This window comes from Pristiophorus japonicus, chromosome 12, assembly GCF_044704955.1.
Source record: "Pristiophorus japonicus isolate sPriJap1 chromosome 12, sPriJap1.hap1, whole genome shotgun sequence".
Taxonomy (NCBI): domain Eukaryota; kingdom Metazoa; phylum Chordata; class Chondrichthyes; family Pristiophoridae; genus Pristiophorus; species Pristiophorus japonicus.
In genome coordinates this window covers 122,739,266-122,765,310 of record NC_091988.1, presented here as the reverse complement: position 1 = coordinate 122,765,310, position 26,045 = coordinate 122,739,266, and the positions used below count along the sequence as shown (strand labels likewise).

Below are 26,045 nucleotides of genomic sequence, written 5' to 3'. Positions count from 1 at the left end.
CTATAGTGACACACATGCACAGTGACCTATAGTGACACACACACACGAACTATCGCGACACATACACACGTGAACTAGTCACGCACACACACACACACACACAGTGACCTGCAGTGACACACACACACACACACACACACACACACCTATAGTGAAAGATGCACAGTGATCTAACTAGTATTATTGTGGGTTAGTGAGAGAGACACAGAATTAGAGAATGATACATCAAGAAGAAGGCCATTCAGTCCATTGTGTCTGTGTCGGTTCTTTGAAGGAGCTATCTAATTAATCCCGCTCCCCTTCTCTTTTTCCGTAGCTCTGCAACTTTGTCCCATTCAAGTATATAAGCAATTCCCTCACACAGAACTATTAAATGCCATGTGTCTTTACTCTTGTATTAAGGAACATGTTCCACAGACACGATCATCAATGTAGCAAACTTGGAGATGCTGTCCCTTCAACAGCTTAATGTTTGATCGTCTCAGCAGGACCCTTCCCGATTCATCCAACTGCATCTGGTGCATCATTTCTCAGTATTTCCCGATGGAGGCCGATATCTATTTCACCCTGGGTAAAGGTCTACAGAAAAGGGCCTCCAACAAAGGTTAATTCTCACTCACTATCTCCACTCTTCATACGATCCTCCCCGCTCCCTCCGCAGGATCCTCCTGATTATATAAAGTCCTTGCAACACTGAGCCTTCAACATCCTACATGATTTGGTTTCCAATTGGTCCAAAAAGGTTCGATTTTCAATTACAATGATCCCTACCATCAGCCACACATTTTTAATCTCCAGGTTGTCAGTGCCTTGCCTGTCTCAGAACTAGCTTGGGATGGTCAGTTGTTAAATTCTCACCTGTAATCATCACTGGCTGCCAGTTCTCGAATGTCATCTTCTATTAGCAGGTACGCCTTAAACATAAATAAATCACAGTCAGAGCAGCACTCTGCACTCCCTCTGGGTCCCCGTCATCACTTACAACTCCTGCATTGGGATCCCTGTGAAGTTTGTGCCTGGGCAAAGCTGGGACTGGGAGATTCAGAATATGTTCCCTCTCCAGCAGAACTAGGGACATGCGTGAGTGAGAGGACAAGAAAATAGCATAAATTGCCTCAGGAGATTAAACACCCATGGGTCGAGAACACAATGAAAATAAATGAAATGATTTGGGGCTGTAGAAAATAAATCAGATAAATTTAGTTCAAGGACATGCATAAGATTTATATCCTGTCCTGAGAGTCCTTTAAAGGGAATGAGGTAAGTTTGTTGTTGAGTGAATTACAAGGGTGCTGTGCATCTCCAAGACCAGGTACAAATAGAAACATAGAAAATAGGTGCAGGAGCGGCCATTCGAGCCTGCACCACCATTCAATATGATCATGGCTGATCATACAACTTCAGTCCCCCATTCCTGCTTTCTCTCCATATCCCTGGATCCCTTTAGCCGTGAGGGCCACATCTAACTCCCTTTTGAATATATCTAATAGGGGAATTTCTGTCTTTATTTTACGCAGCTAATAAAATAGCTAGTTAAAATAGAAGCTCGAGTTAAAATGGAAGCTATCGTTCCTCAGCAAGATTGACAATCTGCTAGAGCCGGCAGACATTGGGCTAAATGTAGCACCCATGCAGGGTCAGTGGGGGAATTCTAGCACTCAATCTCTGGGAAAACAAATACTTTCATTTAGGCAGCAGCTACAATGTTAATGTGTGTGGATTTGTCGATGGTGGTGTAGACAATTCTATTCTATCGCAATACTGAGCCATTCGGAAAATGCATTGCATGTGAGAAGCAAGGCGAAAATAGCAATTCCGAGACATTAACGCCCATGGCGTGCAAAATATCTTCAATTCTCAGTAGGTTTGTTTACAGCACGGAAGGAGGCCATTTCAGCCCATCACATCCGCGCTGCCCAACAAAGACCCATCCAGCCTAATCCACCGTGCAGTTTTGGTTTCTATATTTACGAAATGATATACTTGCTTTGGAGGCAGTTCAGAGAAGGTTGATTCCGGAGATGAGGGGGTTGACTTATGAGGAAAGGTTGAGTAGGTTGGGCCTCTACTCATTGGAATTCAGAAGAATAAGAGGTGATCTTATCGAAACGTATAAGATTACGAGGGGGGTTGACAAGGTGGATGCAGAGAGGATGTTTCCACTGATGGGAGAGACTAGAACTAGAGGGCAGCATCTTAGAATAAGGGGCCACCCATTTAAAACTGAGATGAGGAGAAATTTCTTCTCTCAGAGGGTTGTAAATCTGTGGAATTCGCTGCCTCAGAGAGCTGTGGAAGCTGGGACACTGAATAAATTTAAGACAGAAATAGACAGTTTCTTAAACAATAAGGAGATAAGGGCCCATGAGGAGAGGGCGGGGAAGTAGAGCTGAGTCCATGATCAGATCAGCCATGATCTTATTCAATGGCGGAGCAGGCTCAAGGGGCCGGATTATTACGTTCTTATAATCCCACTTACCAGCTCTTGCTCTGTAGCCCTGTAGGTTACAGCACTTCACGTGCTCATCCAAGTGTGGTGAAGCTTTCTGCCTTTACCACCCTTTCAGACAGTGAGTTCCAGACCCCCACCACCCTCTGGGTGAAGACATTTCCCCTTAAATCCCCTCTAAACCTCTTACCAATTATTTTAAACCTATGCCCCCTGGTTGTTGACCCACTGCTAAGGGAAATAGGTCCTTCCTATTCACTATCTAGGCCCCTCATAATTTTCTACACCTCAATAAGGTCTCCCCTCAGCCTCCTCTGTTCCATAGAAAAGAACCCCAGCCTATCCAATCTTTCCTCATGGCTAATGTTCTCCAGTCCCGGTAAATCTCCTCTGTACCCTTTCTGGTGCAATCACATCTTTCCTGTAATGTGGTGACCAGAACTGCATGCAGTACTCTAGCTGTGGCCTAAGCAGTGTTTTATACAGTCCAAGCATAACCTCCCGGCTCTTGTATTCTATGCCTCGGCTAATAAAGGCAAGTATTCCGTATACTTCTGAACCGCCTTATCCACCTGGCCTGCTTGACTTGTTAAAAAAAAAATTGCTAGAAGATGAATGAAGTTATTGGCATAACGACAGTTCTGGCCAGACATCTGAACTCTGTGGGCCAACTAACATCTCAGCTTCAAGATCTGCCAAGAGCAAATGCGCTGTTTCACCCAAAGTCCTGCTGTTGATTCGACGCCAAGAAATTCCACTTTAAATATGGTTTATAAACAATGCTATTGCTAGTATATTATTGTGCAGTTTCAGTATCTTGCTGTGTATTCTGGCTTCTACCGATTATTTAACAGGTAATTAAATCCCAACCCAGTCATTTATCCTGTACACATGGGTCTAATGGCAGGTTGTGGCCATCTTTTAAAGGTGGAAGGGAGAAAATGGTGGGCATCTCATATGTTTCCCAGTGAGTGCTAAACCACGATTGGGGTTTTGTGGTTCTGCCCGTGACTTGCTGCCCAATATGCAACACGCACAAGGTGTGCAGCGTTCAGTTCACACAAGGGTCCATCTGCTCAGTGAGGCTGCCCTTAGCCACCAAGACAGGGTACGAAAGTGTTGAGGAGCCCCAGAAACCCTCCAATCACTAAGCTTCTCACCGGGGTGAGCAGAGGAAAAGCAACTTCCCATCGCGAGGGAGGAGGAAACACAAACATGCGGTCAGCGGAGACACTTGCTACCCGGCAGCCACCACAGTGCAGAGCGAACACAAGCAGTGCCTGGGCCGGGGGTTGGCGCAAGCAATGGGCAACAATAATACAAGGGAGCAAATGTCCATGCAGCCAACTACACACAAATATACACACAGGCACCCCACACACACACAAATATACACACAGGCACCCCACACACACACAAATATATACACACAAATATATACACAGGCACCCCCCACACACACACAAATATATACACAGGCACCCCACACACACACACAAATATACACACAGGCACCCCACACACACACAAATATACACACAGGCACCCCACACACACACAAATATATACACACAAATATATACACAGGCACCCCACACACACACACAAATATATACACAGGCACCCCACACACACACAAATATACACACAGGCACCCCACACACACACACAACTATACACACAGGCACCCCCCTCACACAGGCACCCACACACACAAATATACATACAGGAACCCACACTCACACACACACAAATATACATACAGGAACCCACCCTCACAAATGTACACAAAGGAACCCATCCTCACACACACAAATATACACACAGGAACCCACCCTCACACAAATATACACACAGGAACCCACCCTCACACAAATATACACACAGGAACCCATCCTCACACATACACACACACACAAATATACACACAGGCACCCACCCTCACACACACACAAATATACATACAGGAACCCACCCTCACACAAATATACATACAGGAACCCACCCTCACACACACACAAATATACATACAGGAACCCACCCTCACAAATATACACACAGGAACTCACCCTCACACAAACATACACATAGGAACCCACCCTCACACACACAAATATACACACAGGCACTCACCCTCACACACACAAACATACACATAGGAACCCACCCTCACACACACAAATATACACACTGGCACCACCCTCACACACACACAAATATACACACAAGCACCCACCCTCACTCACACAAACATACACACAGCCCCACCACCCCCACACATACAGCCCCCCACACAGACGCCATCCTCTACACAACACACTGTTTTCTCACTGCAACACTGAAGAGATAAAAGAGCAACAATATTGGCACACTGTGGGGCAACATTTCTGGGGACCCTGTGCCACTGATGGTGCCACGCATACAACGGGCGGTTTATCGGCAAACCAGCCCCCGCCAGCAGCACAGCCCATGCAATATTTGCTCGAGGTGAAGTTGAATGATTTGAGCTGTTTGTGCTGGTTTGAGTGTTAGTACAGGTACTCACCATCTTGCCCCCTGTGGCTGGCATATGATGCTTCTCCCCAAGCCAATGCTTGTCGTGCGAGTCGGCCGAGTACTGAAAATCAGGGAGAGTGCAGGTGAGAACACACATGGCTCAGACACTGATACAAACCACTCACACATCAACACAGGGTAAAACACAGCTCTGACCCACTGAACACAGCACTAACACACTGATCATCATCATAGGCAGTCCCTTGGAATCGAGGAAGACTTGCTTCCACTCCCAAAGTGAGTTCTTTGGTGGCTGAACAGTCCAATACAAGAGCCACAGACCCCGTCACAGGTGGGACAGATAGTCGTTGGAGGAAAGGGTGGGTGGGACTGGTTTGCCGCACGCTCTTTCCGCTGCCTGCGCTTGATTTCTGCATGCTCTCAGCGATCAGACTCGAGATGCTCAGCGCCCTTCCCTGATGCACTTCTTCCAATTAGGGCGGTCTTTGGTCAGGGACTCCCAGGTGTCGGTGGGAATGTCACACTTTATCAGGGAGGCTTTGAGGGTGTTTTTGTAACATTTCCTCTGCCCACCTTTGGCTTGTTTGCCGTGAAGGAGCTCCGCATAGAGCACTTGCTTTGGGAGTTTTGTGTCTGGCATGCAAACTATGTGGCCTGCCCAGCGGAGCTGATCAAGTGTGGTCAGTGCTTCAATGCTGGGGATGTTGGCCTGGTCGAGGACGCTGATGTTGGTGCGTCTGTCCTCCCAGGGGATTTGTAGGATCTTGCGGAGACATCATTGGTGATATTTCTCCAGCAACTTGAGGTGTCTACTGTACATGATCCATGTCTCTTGAGCCATATAGGAGGGCGGGTATTACTACCCTGTAGACCATGAGCTTGGTGGCAGTTTTGAGGACACAGCACTAACCTACTGAACACAGTAAAACACAGCACCGAATACATTGGAAAAATACTTGAAGAGGAGAAAATGCAGCAGAGTGGGACTAATTAGAAAGCTGTCGCAACATGCCAGCAGAGGCACAATGAGCAGAATGGCCTCCTTCTATGATGCGTATGGTGAGATTTGTCTGGGGGTTGTAGAGATGCACACAATGCAATCCAGGGACTGCAGGGCAGGGGTTGAAACTGGACCAGCAGGAGGATAGGTAGGCCAAAATCCTGTCTGATTACTGACTTACTTCTGGTGCATTCTGCAGGGGTAAGTGCGAGAGAAAGAGAGAGCAAGAGACACAGACAATCAGCACATCACAGAGAACCAGCATATCACAGAAACAGAGCGAAACCAACAGGAACACAAGGGAAAGCAGAATGAGAATATACTCGTATGAGGAAAGGAGGTGTATATTTGGTATATGTATCATTTCAGATGGTATCCCAGTGCCCCCTTGGCTACTCACAGACCATTTGTCTCCGATGAGCTTCCAATGAGCTTCGATCCAGAATTATAAACTGTAAGCTCTGTGAAGGAGATGGGGCACTTCACATAGTCTCACCAACAGCCAGAGGTGTTGTCAGCATGTCAAACAGTAGCAACAAGGCCCCGTGTTCTGTGATTGCTGAGCAAATGGACCATGTGTTCCAAACTGACCCAGCAGCATGTTATTTTGATGATTTTCGAGTTGTTAGGAGAATTTACTGGCAATCTCACACCTTCTCCAGTAGACCATTGACTGTGAATCAGGGTTAATGCTGAAACCTGGGCTGTGCTGACCCTTACTCAGAAGAACGATACGGGTCTGGGTGCATCATAGATTCTGTCTCCTTGCAGAAAAGTTGGAGGGAAAAATCCCAACTGTAACACTCGTCACTGGGACTCACTGCTGGCAATAGGCCGTGAGCGTCAATAGTTAAATCACAGTGCATCTGGCAAGGCAGGTGCTGAGGGGGAGGGTCCACTTACTCTTACCTTGAATAGTTCAGGATGCTTGATGTAGATTCTCCCACGGGTGCCACCCATCCCCAAGGCTCTGAAACAGGAGGGACATGAGTCGTCACCCATACAAACAAAACGCACGCAAAACATTTAATACGCAGTTACGTCAGTCATACTACACAGGACCCATCTTTACCGAGCTCTGGGATCCAGATAGCAGGGCAGAGAAGTTACAGAAACAACCCGTAATATTTCAGGCTCCAGTGTAACACTTGCTGCAAAAGGAGATGGGGTGCAGCCTCTGTTGGTGGTTCCCCGCAGCGGGCTGTTCTCCCGCCCCAGTTACCCACAGCTTTTCCTGCGCTAAGGTCTGGTTTAGACACAGGAACATTCCCGGTGGGAATCCACCTATCACAGGAAGGTGCCGATTCAGGGGCGGGGGGCGGCCCTATTTAAAAGGCTGCAGCCTTTTTTATTCTCTCAAAAAATAAGGAGCTGACAATGATAATGGAGCGAAGCAGAGCCCCACATACTGGGCGGTAGTTATAAGGAAGGTAGTTATAAGGAGTAAAAGTAAAACGGGGAAGGTGGCTCAACCGTGGCTAACAAGGGAAATTAAGGATAGTGTTAAATCCAAGGAAGAGGCATACAAATTAGCCAGAAAAAGCAGCAAACTGGAGGACTGGGAGAAATTTAGAATACAGCAGAGGAGGAGAAAGGGTTTAATTAAGGGGGGAAAATAGAGTACGAGAGGAAGCTTGCCGGAATCATAAAAACTGACTGCAAAAGCTTCTATAGATATGTGAAGAGAAAAAGATTAGAGAAGGCAAACGTAGATCCCTTGCAGTTGGATTCGGGTGAATTTATAATGGGGAACAAAGAAATGGCAGACCATTTGAACAAGTACTTCGGTTCTGTCTTCACAAAGGAAAACACAAACAACCTTCCAGATGTACTAGTAGGAACTGAAGGATATCCTTATTAGGCAGGAAAGTGTGTTAGGGAAATTGACGGGATTGAAAGCCGATAAATCCCCAGGGTCTGATAGTCTACATCCCAGAGTACTTAAGGAAGTGGCCCTAGAAATAGTGGATGTATTGGTGATAATTTTCCAGCAGTCTACTGACTCTGGATCCGTTCCTATGGACTGGAGGGTTGCTAATGTAACCCCACTTTTAAAAAAAGGAGGGAGAGAAAACGGTAATTATCAACCGGTTAGCCTGACATCAGTAGTGAGGAAAATGTTGGACTCAATCATTAAGGATGAAATAGCAGCACATTTGGAAAGCAGTGATAGGATTGGTCCAAGTCAGCATAGATTTATGAAAGGAAAATCATGCTTGACAAATTTTCTGGAATTTTTTGAGGATGTAACTAATAGAGTGGACAAGGGAGAACCAGTGGATGTAGTGTATTTGGACTTTCAAAAGACTTTTGACAAGGTCCACACAAGAGATTGGTGTGCAAAATCAAAGCACATGGTATTGGGGGTAATATACTGACGTGGATAGAGAACTGGTTGGCAGACAGGAAGCAGAGAGTCGGGATAAACGGGTCCTTTTCAGAATGGCAGGCAGTGACTAGTGGAGTGCCGCAGGGCTCAGTGCTGGGACCCCAGCTCTTTACAATATATATTAATGATTTAGATGATGGAATTGAGTGTAATATCTCCAAGTTTGCAGATGACACTAAACTGGGTGGCGGTGTGAGCTGTGAGGAGGACGCTAAGAGGCTGCAGGGTGACTTGGGCAGGTTAGGTGAGTGGGCAAATGCATGGCAGATGCAGTATAATGTGGATAAATGTGAGGTTATCCATTTTGGGGGCAAAAACACAAAGGCAGATTATCTGAATGGCGGCAGATTAGGAAAAGGGGAGGTGCAACGAGACCTGGGTGTCATGGTTCATCAGTCACTGAAACTGGACATGCAGGTACAGCAGGCGGTGAAGGCGGCAAATGGTATGTTGACCTTCATAGCTAGGGGATTTGAATATAGGAGCAGGGAGGTCTTACAAAGAATCAAAGAAATTTACAGTACGGAAGGAAGCCATTTCGGCCCATCGTGTCCGCGCCGGCCGACAAAGAGCTATCCAGCCTAATCCCACTTTTCAGCTCTTGGTCCGTAGCCCTGTAGCACTGCTGTTGTACAGGGCCTTAGTGAGGCCTCACCTGGAATATTGTGTTCAGTTTTTGTCTCCTAATCTGAGGAAGGACGTTCTTGCTATTGAGGGAGTGCAGCGAAGGTTCACCAGACTGATTCCAGGGATGGCTGGACTGTCATATGAGGAGAGACTGGATCAACTGGGCCTTTATTCACTGGAGTTTAGAAGGATGAGAGGGGATCTCAAAGAAACGTATAAGATTCTGACGGGACTGGACAGGTTAGATGCGAGAAGAATGTTCCCGATGTTGGGGAAGTCCAGGTCCAGGGGACATAGTCTTAGGATAAGGGGTAGGCCATTTAGGACTGAGATGAGGAGAAACTTCTTCACTCAGAGAGTTGTTAACCTGTGGAATTCCCTACCGCAGAGAGTTGTTGATGCCAGTTCATTGGATATATTCAAGAGGGAGATGGATATGGCCCTTATGGCTAAGGGGATCAAGGGGTATGGAGAGAAAGCAGGAAAGGGGCACTGAGGTGAATGATCAGCCATGATCTTATTGAATGGCGGTACAGGCTCAAAGGGCCGAATGGCCTACTCCTGCACCTATTTTCTATGTTTCCATGTAAAAACAGAACTAAAGGTGGAGTCAAAACAGACCATCTTCCATCGCCTCATTACTCATTCTCTTTTTTCAAAACTGGAACACAGAAATCTTGTTCATTAATCACACAGCGTCTCTCCTGGTATCCTTACACTGGCTTCTACTCTGTATCTAACCCGTGCTGTACCTGCCCTGGGAGCTTTACTCTGTATCTGACCCGTGCTGTACCTGCCCTGGGAGTGTTTGATGCGACAGTGTAGAGGGAGCTTTACTCTGTATCTAACCCCGTGCTGTAACTGCCCTGGGGGTGTTTGATGGGACAGTGTGCAAATTATTGAAGATTTTCTACTCCCCAACAAGATTATCGCTTTGAGGGTGCCAGAAATCGCAGGTCCATCAACAATGCTGTGTTTCTTGCAGCGAGTGCAGATCACCACCACAGTGGGGAGCAGTGATACCGGGACATCCAGCTCGGGTGTTAAAAGCTGGACGATGCAGAGGGGAGAAGTTCTAAAGCTCCTCTCTTCAGTTCAGATCTTACTGTCCTGCCCAACAGGCAAGGTACAGCTGCTGCGAGGAAGACAGCGTCCCCGGACAGATGCTCAAAACATACAAACCGGCTGCTTACTTGTTCGCACGTGAGCCGAGCACAAATGTGGTTGCTGTATTGAGCCTGGCTGGGTCCCACTGTGAAGATATAGAGTGCAAAAACAATCAATATTGTGCTTTTGTCTGCTGCGCGTTTCAGTCTCTCACCACAGCCTATTCTTTGCCCCTTTCACTTCCAGCGAAAGGCAGCAGTGTGAGTCGCCTGCTCCAACGCACACAGCCAGGTCACTAGTCTCCTGGCACTGCTCCTTTGTCCGCTCGCTGCCAGCAGGGTGCCCCATCAGTGCCAGCTACCTGTAGGGGAGAACGGTGAGCCAATGTTGGCCTAACTCAACTGGGCTGACTGCGGCTCTCTGGGGTGTCTCTCCTCTCTTGCCCAGTCTGACCCATTTAAGAGGAGAATTAAGTGGATGACTGCACCGTCCAGTGTTGTACTGAGCAATCCTAGAGGATCAGGTCCCTGCGTCAATTCCCTGTCTGTTCAGTTGGCTGAACCCAGCCAGAGCAGCAATTGGGATGCTAGAACGGGCCTCCAATGCTGGCTAGGAAGGGGAAATCAGCCAGGGCTCCAGATCACGTTCCATTAACCCTGGGAAACGAGCATGCCGATGACAATATTGGGCACTGTTGCAATGCACCCAACAGTCAAATAGCCCACTGATACCCACTATGTAGGCTCACAAGGAGGATGGTATCAAAGAGCGCCCAGTGCCCAAGGAACTGCACTCCAGGAAGAGTCAGCGTCTTTGATCTGGGAGAGGAATTGGAGACATTTATTTGCAAAGAAAATAAATAACATTTCAAATTTCAGTTAGAGAAGATGGCAAAAGCCAAAAGCATTACCTTGGGTCCTTCCCGTTTGATTGGCTCAGTGTACTTCACCTTTGAGCTGAGAGAGAGGTTCAGAAGTTAGAGCCTTTCTGATAACAGCGCTGCAAAGTTTTTAAATCATTCTTACATCTCAACAACCCTGTTCACTCCATCCTCGCACCAAACTCCACTCAGACCCAGCCCTGGATTGGACTGCTGTGCTGCTTTCCACAGTCAAACAACCTGCTAAATCCGAATGACCATGCTCAGGTACGAGGGATGATCTCTCAACAACAACTTGCATTTATATAGCACCTTTAATGTAATAAAACATCCCAAGGCGCTTCACAGCAGCAATTATCAAACAACATTTGACACTGATCCACATAAGGAGATATTAGAGCAGATAACCAAAAGCTTGGCCAGAGGTTTTAAGGAGCATCTTAATGGAGGAGAGAGGGAGGTGGAGAGGCTGAGAGATTTAGGGAGGGAATTCCAGAGCTTCGGGCCTGTGCAGCTAAAGGCTGTGTGGCACCACACTCAATGTGTACTGGAGATCAAGACATATACACTGAAACAAGGTGAAGATTTGGTTTGGAAAGGGTCTATTTTATAATATCTACATTGATGTTTCTCACCACTAGAAAGACCTCCCAAGCAGCATTGCCCTGCTCCACACACGAGGCCTGAGCCTGGCTGCTGAGGATAGGTTAGCTCAACCTGGGCAGCTGATGTTTTAATTCTACACAATGCTTTTGCGGCAGGATCACGGTACTTCATCCACTAAACACTCAGGGCCATATATTGTGTCGCTCGGTTTGGGGCGGAACCCTTTGCGGGAACACAAAAGTTTTGCTGGGCGCTACACTATTAATTTTGACAGGAACTTCCAGTTTAGCACTCCAAGAGGGAAGTGGAGCGTGAAATCAAGCGCTAACACTTCCCTTGGAGCAATGCTGCGGGGACGCGGGAGTGAATTTTACATCCGGGACGATACCGCTGCGCACCGGATGACATCATGATCTCTGGGGCGCAGGAGACCGAAGTGGTAAGTTTTAGTACCAGTGTTAACCATGGAAGTTTGTGGGCGTCAATAATTTCGCCACGCTTGGTCAGTAAACCCTTAGTGGCTCGTTACTGCCTCCCAGAGACGCTAGTGGGAGGGGAAAAGGAGGCCATTTTCTCCCCCTCAAAACATTCGTTGGCCCTGAACATATGGGTCACTGACCCTGAACACAGGAACCTGGAGCGAGAAAAGGAGCCTCCCTCCCCCCCCCGAATACAAGCACAGGAACCTGGAGCGAGGAAAGGAGCTCCCCTCCCCCCGAATACAAGCACAGGAACCTGGAGCGAGGAAAGGAGCCCCCCCTCCCCCCGAATACAAGCACAGGATCCTGGAGCGAGGAAAGGAGCTCCCCTCCCCCCGAATACAAGCACAGGAACCTGGAGCGAGGAAAGGAGCTCCCCTCCCCCCGAATACAAGCACAGGAACCTGGAGCGAGGAAAGGAGCCCCCCCTCCCCCCGAATACAAGCACAGGATCCTGGAGCGAGGAAAGGAGCTCCCCTCCCCCCGAATACAAGCACAGGAACCTGGAGCGAGGAAAGGAGCCCTCCTTTCCTTCCCCCCCCCCCCCCCCCCCCCCGAATACAAGCACAGGAACCTGGAGCAAGGAAAGGAGCCCCCCCTCCCATTGAATACAAGCACAGGAACCTGGAGCGAGGAAAGGAGCCCTCCTTCCCCCCCCCCCCCCCGAATACAAGCACAGGAACCTGGAGCAAGGAAAGGAGCCCCCCCTCCCATTGAATACAAGCACAGGAACCTGGAGCGAGGAAAGGAGCCTTCCCCCCCCCCCCCCGAATACAAGCACAGGAACCTGGAGCGAGGAAAGGAGCCTCCCTCCCCCCGAATACAAGCACAGGAACCTGGAGCGAGGAAAGGAGCCCCCCTTCCCCGCCCCCCCCCGAATATAAGCACAGGAACCTGGAGCGAGGAAAGGAGCCTCCCTCCCCCCGAATACAAGCACAGGAACCTGGAGCGAGGAAAGGAGCCCCCCTCCCCCCCCCCCCCCCACCCGAATACAAGCACAGGAACCTGGAGCGAGGAAAGGAGCCTCCCTCCCCCAGAATACAAGCACAGGAACCTGGAGCGAGGAAAGGAGCCTCCCTCCCCCAGAATACAAGCACAGGAACCTGGAGCGAGGAAAGGAGCCTCCCTCCCCCAGAATACAAGCACAGGAACCTGGAGCGAGGAAAGGAGCCTCCCTCCCCCAGAATACAAGCACAGGAACCTGGAGCGAGGAAAGGAGCCTCCCTCCCCTTGAATACAAGCACAGGAACCTGGAGCGAGGAAAGGAGCCCCCCTTTCCCCCCCTCCCCCCGCCCCCCCGGAATACAAGCACAGGAACCTGGAGCGAGGAGCAAGGAACATGAGGCCCCCCCCCCCCCCCCCCCCCACCACACACACAAGCACTGGAACCTGGAATGAGTAACCCTCCCCTCCCCATTATTGGCGTTCTGCTCCGGGGGGGGGAACACACCACTAACTGTTACCCAGCCAGTGAACCTGAGAAAAAGAGGCTCGTCATTACTATAGGTTTACAATTGTTCACAAGGAGAAGCAATGTACAGGAAGAGCAATCAGTTAGAGGAGGGCAGTTTAACCAAGATCCTTCCGACACTAAAATGGTAGGATACATTCGCTGCAGAGAGTCTGTACTCACACAGCAGCATTCGGGGTTGTCCGGTCAAATGAAATCAGATGTCCCGGTGGTCGTCCTTTCCTCTGCAAAAGTACAAGTGCAATTTCTTTAAAACATTACACAGTGTCCTTTACTGTTTGCAGCTGCTACACCTCTCTGCGTGGGATCGAGCGGGGCGTAGAGATGTATCTTGGCCCTGCTCAGGTTACTCACCGTCTGCTCCTTGCCCGGTGTCGTGACGTTAACAAGATTCCCCAAGTCGTGCCCACTGGACTTGGCACCGTTGGTGAGTTCCTGACATCCAGTGGGCACAATGTCCTGGGGCAGCTGAACTGTGGCTGTCTGGGTTTCCAATGAGACCTAGAATGGCTAACGTCGTGTCGAGCCAGTGTCTGGGATCGTCTCCACAGACAGGCCAATCGCTGAGGCAGTGATAGACCGAGGTCACTGCGGGGTGTCTGCACAGAAGGACACTTGGGATGTGGCAACACTGGCCAGGCAGCATTTACTGTCTGAGGGCAGAAAGTCAACCACATGGTGTGGGATCGGCATCACAGGTAGGGCAGACTGGGCAGGGATGGCAGACTCCCTTCCCTGAGGGACGGCAGACTCCCTTCCCTGAGGGACATTAGTGAACTAGTTGGGATTTTACAGCAAAATGGCAAATTACCGTAGAATTTCAGAGAATATACCGCACAGAAACGGGCCATTCGGTCCAGCCAATGTTTATGCTGCACTCGAGCCTCCTCCCGTTCTTCCTCATTTAAGTCTACCAGCATATTCTTCTGTTCCCTTCTCCCTCATACACTTATCTACCTTCCCCTTAAAGCATTTGTACTATTTGCCTCAACCACTCCCTGTGGTAGCAACATTCTCACCATTCTCTGGGTAAAGAGGTTTCTTCTGAATTCCCCATTTGATTTGTTGGTGACTACCTTATATTGTGGCCTCTCATTATACTCTTCCCCACAAGTGGAAACATTCTCTCTGTGTCCACTCTATCAAAACCTTTCAAAGAAGAATATGCTGGTAGAGTTAGATGAGGAAGGACGGGAAGAGGCTCGAGTGCAGCATAAACATTGGCTGGACCGAATGGCCCGTTTCTGTGCTGTATATCCATGTAATCCTTTTGCTCCTCCACCTCATTTAGATCCTTATTTTCCAAATAATACGAGACCTCTTTAGTTTTCCTACCAAAATGTCATGCCTCACATTTATCAACGTTGAATTTCATTTGCTAATTATATGCCCATTCTTCAAGTTTATTCATGTATTCTTGTAATTTGTTGCAATCCTCAGTATTGACTATCCCCCCAATTTGATGTCATCCGCAAATTTAGAAATTGTGTTTTTGATTCCAAAGTCTAAATTGTTAATATAAATTATGAACAGTGGCCCCGACACTGATCCTTGTGGGACCCCACTTTCTACCTTCTGCCACTCTGAATAGATACCCTTTACCCCCTCCAGTTCCAGATTCCTCTCCAGCCTTCTCATGATATCCCTTACCCTGGCACCGGGTAGGCAACACACTCTTTGGGATTCTCGTTCGTGGCTGCAGAGGACGCTATCTATCCCCCTAATTATAGAGTCCCCTATCACTACCATATTTCTATTCTGCTCTCCCCTCCCACCCCTTCCATTACCTTCCCTCCACCCCTCCTTCCCCATTGGATAGCCCTCTGAGCCACGGTGCCTTGCTCTGCATTCTGGCTGTCCTCCCTTCAATCTTTCCCCTTGTCCCCACAGGTAGAGAGTACATCGTACCTGTTGGACAGGACCAGTGTCTGCAGGGCCTCCTTCTCAACCGCTCCTAAATCCCGACTCCCTATCAGCCACACCCTCCATTTCCTGAACCTGTGCTTTCCTCTGGAGTGTGACTGTACTCTGGATAAAACTGTTCAGAAATTCCTTCCCCTCCCTTATGTTTCGGAGTGCCTCTAACTCGCACTCCAGCTCACTGGCTCTGAGCCGGAGTGACTGAAGGCAGAGACATTTCCTGCAACCTGGAAATCCGGGACAGTCTTGCGGTCCACAAACTCCCACATACCGCAGTCCTGACACATCGCCTGCCCTGCTATCTCTAGTCTTTTTTATTCAATTGTTTGATAGCCTGAATTAAAATTAGGTAGACTGCTTTTGTAAAAAAAAACTTTCTATTTAGTCACCTGAGAGCAGAAAAATAGTATTACTCACCACCCAATCAGCAAGCTGCTGACCCATGACATCGCCGTTATCCAGCTGAATGGACACGACTGGAAAACCTCACACTTTTTGAAAACTGGTTTAGGTATCTTAGTTCTTTAACTTTGGTCCTTACCTTATCTTAGTCGAGATTTATGTATAGGTGATTACCTTTTAGTCTGTTTCAAGGGTTTGTTCGATTGTCTTTTTTTTTTAAACATTTTTACACACTAACTTGCACTAAGCACTAAAACGCTGAACAAAACTGTAAATACTTACTGCCTCAAGCTTACACAAATCACTCCAAGTGTTAGGGGCAAAAAGTATTGTACCAGATTCACTGAATTCAATTTCACAATTTGCCGTGGGATTGGGCTGTTAGTCCAGTACCATAACCACTAGGCTACTGTACCTCAAACCGCACCCTGCACTGGCATTAGTCCAACACGTTAACCTGTCGGGCGATTTAGGGGGCACTCGGAGGTCAACGACTGCTGTGAAAGGATGATCAGATTTTCTGATGTGCATGATACTGAACATTGTATATTGGGTGTGTGGTACCTCTCCGATCCCTTAGCTACATCATCTTGCTACCTTGTCCTGTTGTTGCACAGATTCGTACTGACCAGTACGTCCTTGCTTCAGTCTCTGGGTTGGGATTGGGTTATGCAGTCTAATCTGGGCTAGCAGTTGGGGTGCTACAACTTGCCTCAACGCCCATGGCTCCTGTTAATAACGGCTATCCAGTGACCTCTGATAGAAAGTGCAGACTGTGATGCTCTCTTGGTCGGGAAGCCTGTCCAGCACTCAGCGTTTGGGCTTACACGTTCAGGTACGGTACAGGCTGGCGGTCGGTGCCCACAGACTCTCTCAGCAAGGATCGGGGGCAGTGTCTTCAGAAGAGATGGGGACAAACCTGGAAAAGCTTACCACCTTGCCCAGCAAGGGCAACCCCATTCACAAATTGCCACAAACTTCAACCATTGCGTTTGGCCTAATCTCAGCTTCCTATTTCCAACATTACTCACGCTGACCTTCTTTGGGATCGGACTCCCTCTCTGACTCAGGTCATCCTCCATTTGCCGTGAACGCTGCAATAAGACATATTTTACATTAAAATACCACACTTCAAGCTCAAAGATGCATTAAAGAACAAACTTACATTTATATAGCATCTTTCATCAACTCAGGTCGCCCCAAAGCGTTTTACAGGCAATGAAATAGTTTTAAAGTATTTCCCACTGTTGTAATGTCAGAAACGTGGCAGCCAATTCCTGCACAGAAATATCCCACAAACAGCAATATGAGAATGACCAAATAATCTGTTTGTGATGTTGGTTGAGGAATAAATATTGTTCCAGGACACTGGGGAGAATGTTCCTGCTCTTCTTCAAAATAGTGCCAGGAAATAGGGCTTGAGTCATTGTATTCAGTCCCCATCACAAACTCTGCTCCCCAGCCACTGACTCCAGCCCTCTCCCTGGACACTGTCGGAGGTTGAACCAGACAGGCAGCCTTGGTGTCCTATTGCACCGTTTCCAACCCCATATTCTATGACTCTATGATCACTAAAGCTGCCGACTTCCACCTCCGTAACACCTCTTCACTTCTCCAACTCCGGCCTCTTGCACATTCCTGATTATAATCGCTTCACCATTGGCGGCCGTGCCTTCAGCTGCCTAGGCCCAAAGTTCTTGAATTTCCTCCCTAAACCTCTCCGCCTTTGAAGTACCGTGGGAAGTTTTACGACGTTAAAGGCGTTATATAAATGCAAGTTGTTGTTGTAACATCTCGTGCAAAAAAAACGGTACCTCCAACTGTGTAGCACTCCCTCAGAACTTCCCTGGGAGTGCCAGCCTGGATTTTGTGCTACCCCTGAGCCATGGCTGATACTGACCATCAGCTCCACAAGGGCTTACTGGGTAAATGCAGCATGCATGTGAATCACAGACCAAGAAAGTGACAGGATCGACTTCTGGCCAGAGCAGGGATGGTGCTCTACTTAGCCTCAGCATCCCCAGACTAGGATGCGGACAATTAAAAAACGCCATGGCTTTCAGTCGTGGTCAGTATTGAGTGATCCCTGCTGGCAACTCGGGCAGAGACAAAATTGGAATCGGTGGTGAGGTCCTCTATTGTCAAATAGCTTGCCAACACTCACTGTCTTTCTCACACAGGAAGAGCAGCCACTTGTGTAAGACACCATAGAGCTGCTGGTGTCCATGGAACTCCATTCCTCCAGAGTACTGGTGAGAGGAAACGAAATGCACAAGTGCTATGACCCATTGCATATCTATAAATATATGTGCGCAGGCATTTCCTGTCCACAAATCTCAGTACCGGTTGTCACGATTTTGAATGTCAACATTTAACAATAATCCCCGATGTAAACAGGTCCTGGTCATGTTGTAGTTGCAGGATACAGAGGAGCTTCAGCATCACCTAGTGGTTGCAGCCTGCAACAACATTGTTCATCCCCACCGGCACCTGGGAGTCCTTGGCCAAAGACCGCCCAAAGTGGAGGAAGAGCATCCGTGAGGGTGCTGAGCACCTCGAGTCTCGTCGCAGAGAGCATGCAGAAAACAAGCGCAGGCAGCGGAAGGAGCGTGTGGCAAACCAGGCTCCCCACCCACCCTTTCCTTCAACCACCGTCTGTCCCATCTGTGACAGAGACTGTGATTCCCGCATTGGACTGTACAGTCACCTGAGAACTTGCTTTTAGAGTGGAAGCAAGTCTTCCTCGATTTCAAGGGACTGCCTGTGATGATGGTAGCTTGCAACCTGTGAGCAATGTCATGGGAGAGGTACTAATGCCGTACTGAAACAGAGTAAACAGAGTAAACAGGAGGGACTGGATGATGTTCCACTGATTCACTGTGTCACTAATAATGAATTGATATATGACTCTCTCCAGAAGGTGTCACTAGCCTGTTTCGAAGGTTATTACGCAAGGCTGAACAATGTACTCAGCTTTGAAACCACAGTTTTAGAAGTCAAAACAAAACTGAACTGATCGAGACGGCTCAAAGTTTAACTGGATAAAATGAATGACACGCACTTTTATTACAACAGTGTATCTCAGTCGTCGGGTACGTGGCTCAACTTGGTAGAATCTACAAGCTTTCAAAGTGTATCTGGAACACAACCACAGAGTCCTTTTACTTCCCCAAACCTTTCACTCCCTCCAGCTGTGAGAACAGTGTCCAGACTGCAGAGTTCTCCACACTGACCGACCGATAATGCTCTCGGACAAATTGTTGCAGATCTTCCCTGTGACGTGCCTGAGAACAGGTGGACCTGACCCCATCTGTGCCAGATGGAACCACTGAACAGCTGATTATCAGGATCTGGATTGTGGCAGCTTGGTTACACTAACCAGCTCACTCTCTTCGAACTATCGAGGGACAGAATCAGTGAGAGCGAATAACCCAGGGCAGCATTCCATACAAAAACAAACAGCGCTGGACTTTCCCACTGACCCAGACCTGGCCTGACACTCAGTGGAGCAGTGCGATAGTTGTACTTGGGTAATCTCCGAACTCACTGAGGTCAAATCTGAGCCTACCTTTGTGGCAGAGAGCTCTCCAATGGGTTTGGTAATCATCTTCCCTCCGTCTGAATACATCATCTTAGCCTGCAGGGGGAGAGGGGGTAAGGCAGTGAGCTGCATACTCACAGTTACACGTACACACAGAAACAACAAAGGAATCCCTCCCCCGAACTAATTCCCCAGTGTGGGACTACACAATCAGACATTACAACACAGAGATGGTCACTCAGCCCTTCGTGCCTATGCATCCATTGAAGTTCCCCACTCTAATCCCATTTCCCATTCTGGCTCCCTGCCCAGCAATGTTTTTCTCTTTTCGGTGCTTATCTAATTCCCTCAAACGCTATGAATAATAGTGGGTATAAAGAAGTGATTCATTCCTAAACACTAACTTGTTAACAATGTTGGTTTCAGTTTCATTTCCGGTGAAATAAAAAGCAAAAAAGGCAGCAGAGGGTGCAAAGTATCGCTGTTCGCTCAGCCTGTGAGCTACCATAGATCTCCCAGCACAGAGATATCAATGGCCATGTGTTGATCATTACGTCGAGAAGCTATTGCTTTCGATAGCAACTCCTCAGAGAACATTGCTGAGGAATTTGGCCAAGATAAGGTGTATGGGAGATCTTCGGAGGTAATCCTTTGCTAACTAGAGAAACAATATATAAACAGGGGCATTAGAATAAATACTTCAGAACTCGCCAAGACTTGTCCAGCCTATACCCCCCGCTCCAGACCTGCAACGGTACATTGGATCGCAAGTGTGAACCCGAGTATGTGTGTCATTATTGTTAGTACAGGTACAACGTCCCGAATCCGGAACGCCAAAAAACTGAATTGTCCAAAAAAGACATTTTGCGCATCATGGATCGAGTCATCCGGAATCATTCTCTGAAAACCGGACATTTTGAGGCGGCCAAGATGGCGACATCCGGTAGCGAGGGACGAGGAAACAAACAATTGCAGTGCCGGGGGGCGGCGGGAATCGGCGAGGAGCAGTGTGAATGTAGGGTGTAGAGGGGATGAGCGAGTGATGGAAATTTAACACCTCACCCACCCTGTGTGTGGCACCCTGCCAACAGTCCGCATTCACCCAGGGACCTGCTCATTGATGACCAGCCACCGGGCTCACTAACCCTACCTAGGGGGGTGGGGGTTTGTGCCATCACTGGGGTCGGGAATCCATCCTCTCAACCCCGGATAGCCCTGAGCACCAGTGCGAGCGGCGAGGTCCGAAATCCAGCAAAACACAAAGTCCAGCACGGATTCGGTCAAGGATTCCGGATTTTAGACTTGATTTTCTTGTCTGAATTCGGAAAAACCCAAAATCCTGCACGGAGTCAGTCCTGAGGATTCTGGATTTCGGACGTTGTACCTGTAATGGTTATCATCGTATGTTTAATTCCAAGAAAGCCAATAAATGTTTTTGAACCCCATTTATTGTGGAATAACACAAACTTAACACTAAAAATATCCATCCTCTATCATGGGGAAGAGCTCCATATCCTAATAACCATTTACCTGAATAAAGATTATTCTTTTTCCTGCACTTTCTGTTTCCAGAACTAATCCTAAAGTCGCACTCTGTGTGCTGGAAAGATCTGAGTGTAACCCAGATAGTCCGCACTGTACATGATCAGCAGAAAGACAAGACAAGGCATCGTGCATCAGGAGCAGGTCTGTCTGCTCAAGTAAGATGATCGATTGCTCCCTCCCCTCCTCCCGCCATTTTCCTACCTGTTCCAAACAGTTTTTACAGGTTTCCTGCACCAGCTGCTCAGGATCCACGTCTTCCCCTATATTCTCCTTCACATTCCATGCAGCCTTCTGGAAAAACTGAAAACAGATTCAGTCAGGAACACCAAGCAAACAGACTTCAGGAAGCACTCTGCACAAAACGAGTACTTCAACCCACAGAGCACAGACTCCACACAACTTAACCCACTGACCAGGTGAAGGGAACAGGACAAGAACTCAAGTAGTTGCAGCAGGAGTGACAAATGAGAAACAGCTGCTATAAGAAAGGCAGCATCAAGGACAGGTTAGGTTTCCTGCCCAAATAAGAGTTTTATATACTAATGCACGGAGTACAACAAATAAATTGAGTGACTTAAGATGCTCAAATACATCTTGGAGGGTATGACATGGTGGCCATCACTGAGACATGCCTACAAGCTGGTCATGACTGGGCATGTAGAAGAGCATGCCAGGAGCACAAGTACATAGTAGGAGCAAGAGTAGGCCATTCAAGCCTGCTCTGCCATTCAATAAGTTTATGGCTGATAAGAACATAAGAAATAGGAACAGGAGTAGGCCATACGGCCCCTCGAGTCTGCTCCGCCATTTAATAAGATCATGGCTGATCCGATCATGGACTCAGCTCCACTTCCCTGCCCGCTCCCCATAACCCCTTATCCCTTTATCGTTTAAGAAACTGACTATTTCTGTTTTAAATGTATGCAATGTCCCAGCTTCCACAGCATTCTGAGGCAGCGAATTCCACAGATTTACAACCCTCAGAGAAGAAATTTCTCATCTCAGTTTTAAATGGGTGGTCCCTTATTCTAAGATTATGCCCTCTAGTTCTAGTCTCCATCAGTAGAAACATCCTCTCTGCATCCAACTTGTCAAGCCCCCTCATAATCTCATACGTTTCAAGAAGATCACCTCTCATTCTTCTGAATTCCAATGAGTAGAGGCCCAACCTACGCAACCTTTCCTCATAAGTCAACCCCCTCACCTCCAGAATCAACCGAGTGAACCTTCTCTGAACTGCCTCCAAAGCAAATATATCCTTTCTTAAATATTGAAACCAAAACTGCACGCAGTGGCCTCACCAATACCCTGTACAGCTGTTGCAAGACTTCCCACTACCATTACCATCAAGCCCGGGGACCAACCCTGGTTTAATGAGGAGTGCAGGAGAGCATGACAGGAACAGCACAAGGAGTACCTAAAAATGAGGTGCCAACCTGGGGAAGCTGCAACACAGGACTACATGCATGCTAAACAGCGGCAGCAACATGCTATAGACAGAGCTAAGAGATCCCACAATCAACAGATCAGATCAAAGCTCTGCAGTCCTGCCACATCCAGTCGTGAATGGTGGTGGACCATTAAACAACTAACGGGAGGAGGAGGCTCCATGAATATCCCCATCCTCAATGATGGTGGAGCCCAGCACACGAGTGCAAAAGACAAGGCTGAAACATTTACAACCATCTTCAGCCAGAAGTGCCGAGTGGATGATCCATATCGGCCTCCCCTGGAGGTCCCCGATATCACAGAAGCCAGTCTTCAGCCAATTCGATTCACTTCATGTGATATCAAGAAACGGCTGAGTGCACTGGATACAGCAAAGGCTATCGGCCCCAACAACATCCCGGCTGTTGTGCTGAAGACTTGTGCTCCAGAACTAGCCACGTCTCTAGCCAAGCTGCTCCAGTACAGCTATAACACTGGCATCTAGCCGACAACGTGGAAAACTGCCCAGGTATGTCCTGTCCACAAAAAGCAGGACAAATCCCATCCGGCCAATTACCGCCCCATCAGTCTACTCTCAATCATTAGCAAAGTGATGGAAGGTGTCATCGACAGTGCTATCAAGCGGCACTTACTCACCAATAACCTGCTCAGTTTAGGTTCCTCAGGACCACTCGGCTCCAGACCTCATTGCAGCCTTGGTCCAAACATGGACAAAAGAGCTGAATTTCAGAGGTGAGGTGAGAGTGACTGCCCTCGACATCGAGGCAGCATTTGACTGAGTGTGGCATCAAGGAGCCTGAGTAAAACTGAAGTCAATGGGAATCAGGGGGCAAACTTTCCACTGGCTGGAGTCATACCTAGCACAAAGGAGGATGGTTGTGGTGGTTGGAGGCCAATCATCACAGCCCCAGGACATCGCTGCAGGAGTTCCTCAGGGCAGTGTCCTGGGCCCAACCATCTCCAGCTGCTTCATCAATGATCTTCCCTCCATCATAAGGTCAGAAGTGGGAATGTTCGCTGATGATCGCACAGTGTTCAGTTCCATTCGCAACTCCTCAGATAATGGAGCAGTCCATGCCCACATGCAACAAGACCTGGACAACATTCAGGTTTGGGCTGATAAGTGGCAAGTAACATTTGTGCCACAAAAGTGCCAGGCAATGACCATCTCCAACAAGCAATAGTCGAATGACCTCTCATGGATATTCAATGGCATTACCATCACCGAATCCCCCACCATCAACATCCTGGGGGTCACCATTGACCAGAAACTTAACTGGACCAGCCACATAAATACTGTGGCTACAAGAGCGAGTCAGAGGCTGGGTATTCTGCAGCGAGTGTCTCACCTCCTGACTCCCCAAAGCCTTTCCACCATCTATAAAGGCACAAGTCAGGTGTAATGGAATACTCTCCACTTGCCTGGATGAGGGCAGCTCCAACAACACTCGAGAAGCTCAACACCATCCAGGACTAAGCAGCCGCTTGATTGGCACCCCATCCACCACCTTCAACACTCACTCCCTCCACCACCGGCGCACCGTGGCTGCAGTGTGTACCATCTACAAGATGCACTGCAGCAACTCACCAAGGCTTCTTCGGCAGCACCTCCCAAACCCGCGACCTCTACCACCTAGAAGGACCAGGGCAGCAGGCGCATGGGAACACCATCACCTCCAAGTTCCCCTCCCAGTCACACACCATCCTGACTTGGAAATATATCGCCATTCCTTCATTGTCGCTGGGTCACAATCCTGGAACTCCCTCCCTAACAGCACTGTGGGAGCACCTTCACCACACGGACTGCAGCGGTTCAAGAAGGTGGCTCACCACCACCTTCTCAAGGGGCAATTAGGGATGGGCAATAAATGCCGGCCTTGCCAGCAACGCCCACACCCTGGAATGAATTTTAAAAAACACCGACCCAGTCAGTGAACAGGGCACGCAGACTATATAAAGCTTGGTCCAGCAACCAATCAGGGCACACAGATTTTCACCCACCCAGTGTAATGTAGGAACGCAGTGGGCTGGGAGGGCTTACCTTGGTGTACTTGTTGATTACAGCACGGATTTCCTCATTGATGTGAGGCTGCAGAACAGCTCGCAACAGATCCATGGATATGTTTGGATTGGTGAAGCTGAAGGAAGGAGACAGTGTGTTATTTCATCTTTTTAAACACAACGGCAAAAAAACCTTTTAATAATACACTCAACACCCTCTGATATGCCGTAGTCCCCTTCAGGGAGACAGCCATAAATAACCTGTAGCTGCAATGTGCGGTATCCCATTCCTATCTCATGAGCAAGCTGGTCACTAGAACTCCTGAGGCAAATAAAAGTAGTACTCGCAGATTCCCATCGATGTTACTTTCAATCTAGTGGTAGTGAGGTCTATTGGAAGTGTGGAGGCAGTATGAACACAGCAGCTAGAGATGAGCAACACTCACATCCCATGAATGAATGAATGCGATCCATGAGGCCTTCCAAAGGATTTCCTGATCAGCAGAAGGTGCTTTTGCCTCAATCCAAAGTAACAACCCAGAGCATACCACACTTTCAAAGACAAGGTAGGCCAAGTGTCTGACTAACCTGATTGCAGTTTTCGAGGAGGTAACCAGGAGGGTCGATGAGGGTAGTGCGTTTGATATATAGATAGATTTTAGCAAAGCTTTTGATAAGGTCCCACATGGTAGACTGGCCACGAAAGTAAAAGCCCATGGGATCCAGGGCAAAGTGGCAAGTTGGATCCAAAATTGGCTCAGAGGCAGGAAGCAAAGGATAATGGTTGACGGGTGTTTTTGTGACTGGAAGGCTGTATCTAGTGGGGTTCCGCAGGGTTCAATACTAGGTCCCTTGCTTTTTGTGGCATATATCAATGACTTAGACTTGAATGTAAAAGGTATGGTTAAGAAGTTTGCAGACGATACAAAAATCGGCTGTGTGGTTGATAATGAAGAAGAAAGCTGCGGACTGCAGGAAGATATCAAGCAACTGGTCAGGTGGGCAGAACAGTGGCCAATGGAATTTAATCCGGAGAAGTGTGAGGTAATGTATTTGGGGAGGGCTAACAAAGCAAGGGAATACACGTTAAATCACCACTTAGAATCATAGAAATTTACATCATTGAAGGAGGCCATTTTGGCCCATCGTGTCCGCACCAGCCGACAAAGAGCTATCCAGCCTAATCCCACTTTCCAGCTCTTGGTCCGTAGCCCTGTAGGTTGCAGCACTTCAAGTGCACATCCAAGTACTTTATAAATGTAGTGAAGGTATTTGCCTCTACGACCCTTTCAGGCAATGAGTTCCAGACCTCTACCACCCTCAGGGTGAAGAAATTTCCCCTCAAATCCTCTTTAAACCTACCAATTACTTTAAATCTATGCCCCCTGGTTGTTGACCCCCCCAGCTAGGGGAAATAGAGAGATGATGATCAGACGTTGAAGCTTTCTCTTGCGATCTGTCCAGAAGCCTATGGGGGGGGGGGGGGGGGAGGAATTAGTTTGAAAGCCTTCCCAGGTATGGGAACGGGATTTAAGCCCTGAGCGGAATTGGGTTTTATAGAGTTACGGTGGGGCTGGGGAATGTTTGGCACAGGAGAGGAAACTGAGCCCGAGAGACAGTGTGAGTGATGAGTGAATGAAAAGGAGGCACATGCACATCATG

At 48.2% G+C, this 26,045-nt stretch overlaps 1 protein-coding gene across 2 annotated transcripts in view; it reads right to left on the bottom strand.

The window, feature by feature from the left end:
- Positions 1–26,045, bottom strand: part of LOC139277447 (deoxynucleotidyltransferase terminal-interacting protein 1) — a 113,813-nt gene that overhangs the window by 76,028 nt on the left and 11,740 nt on the right. Inside the window, exons 3-12 of one of the 2 annotated variants that reach the window (XM_070895916.1) lie at positions 24,424–24,520; positions 21,135–21,233; positions 19,416–19,484; positions 16,879–16,941; positions 13,688–13,749; positions 11,000–11,045; positions 10,176–10,234; positions 6,876–6,936; positions 4,995–5,066; positions 859–914 (exon numbers count right to left, since the gene is read on the bottom strand). In XM_070895916.1, coding sequence (XP_070752017.1) covers positions 859–914; positions 4,995–5,066; positions 6,876–6,936; positions 10,176–10,234; positions 11,000–11,045; positions 13,688–13,749; positions 16,879–16,941; positions 19,416–19,484; positions 21,135–21,233; positions 24,424–24,520 — 684 coding nt within the window. The remainder of the gene's footprint in view (positions 1–858; positions 915–4,994; positions 5,067–6,875; positions 6,937–10,175; positions 10,235–10,999; positions 11,046–13,687; positions 13,750–16,878; positions 16,942–19,415; positions 19,485–21,134; positions 21,234–24,423; positions 24,521–26,045) is intronic. The other variant, XM_070895917.1, reaches the window with a different exon arrangement.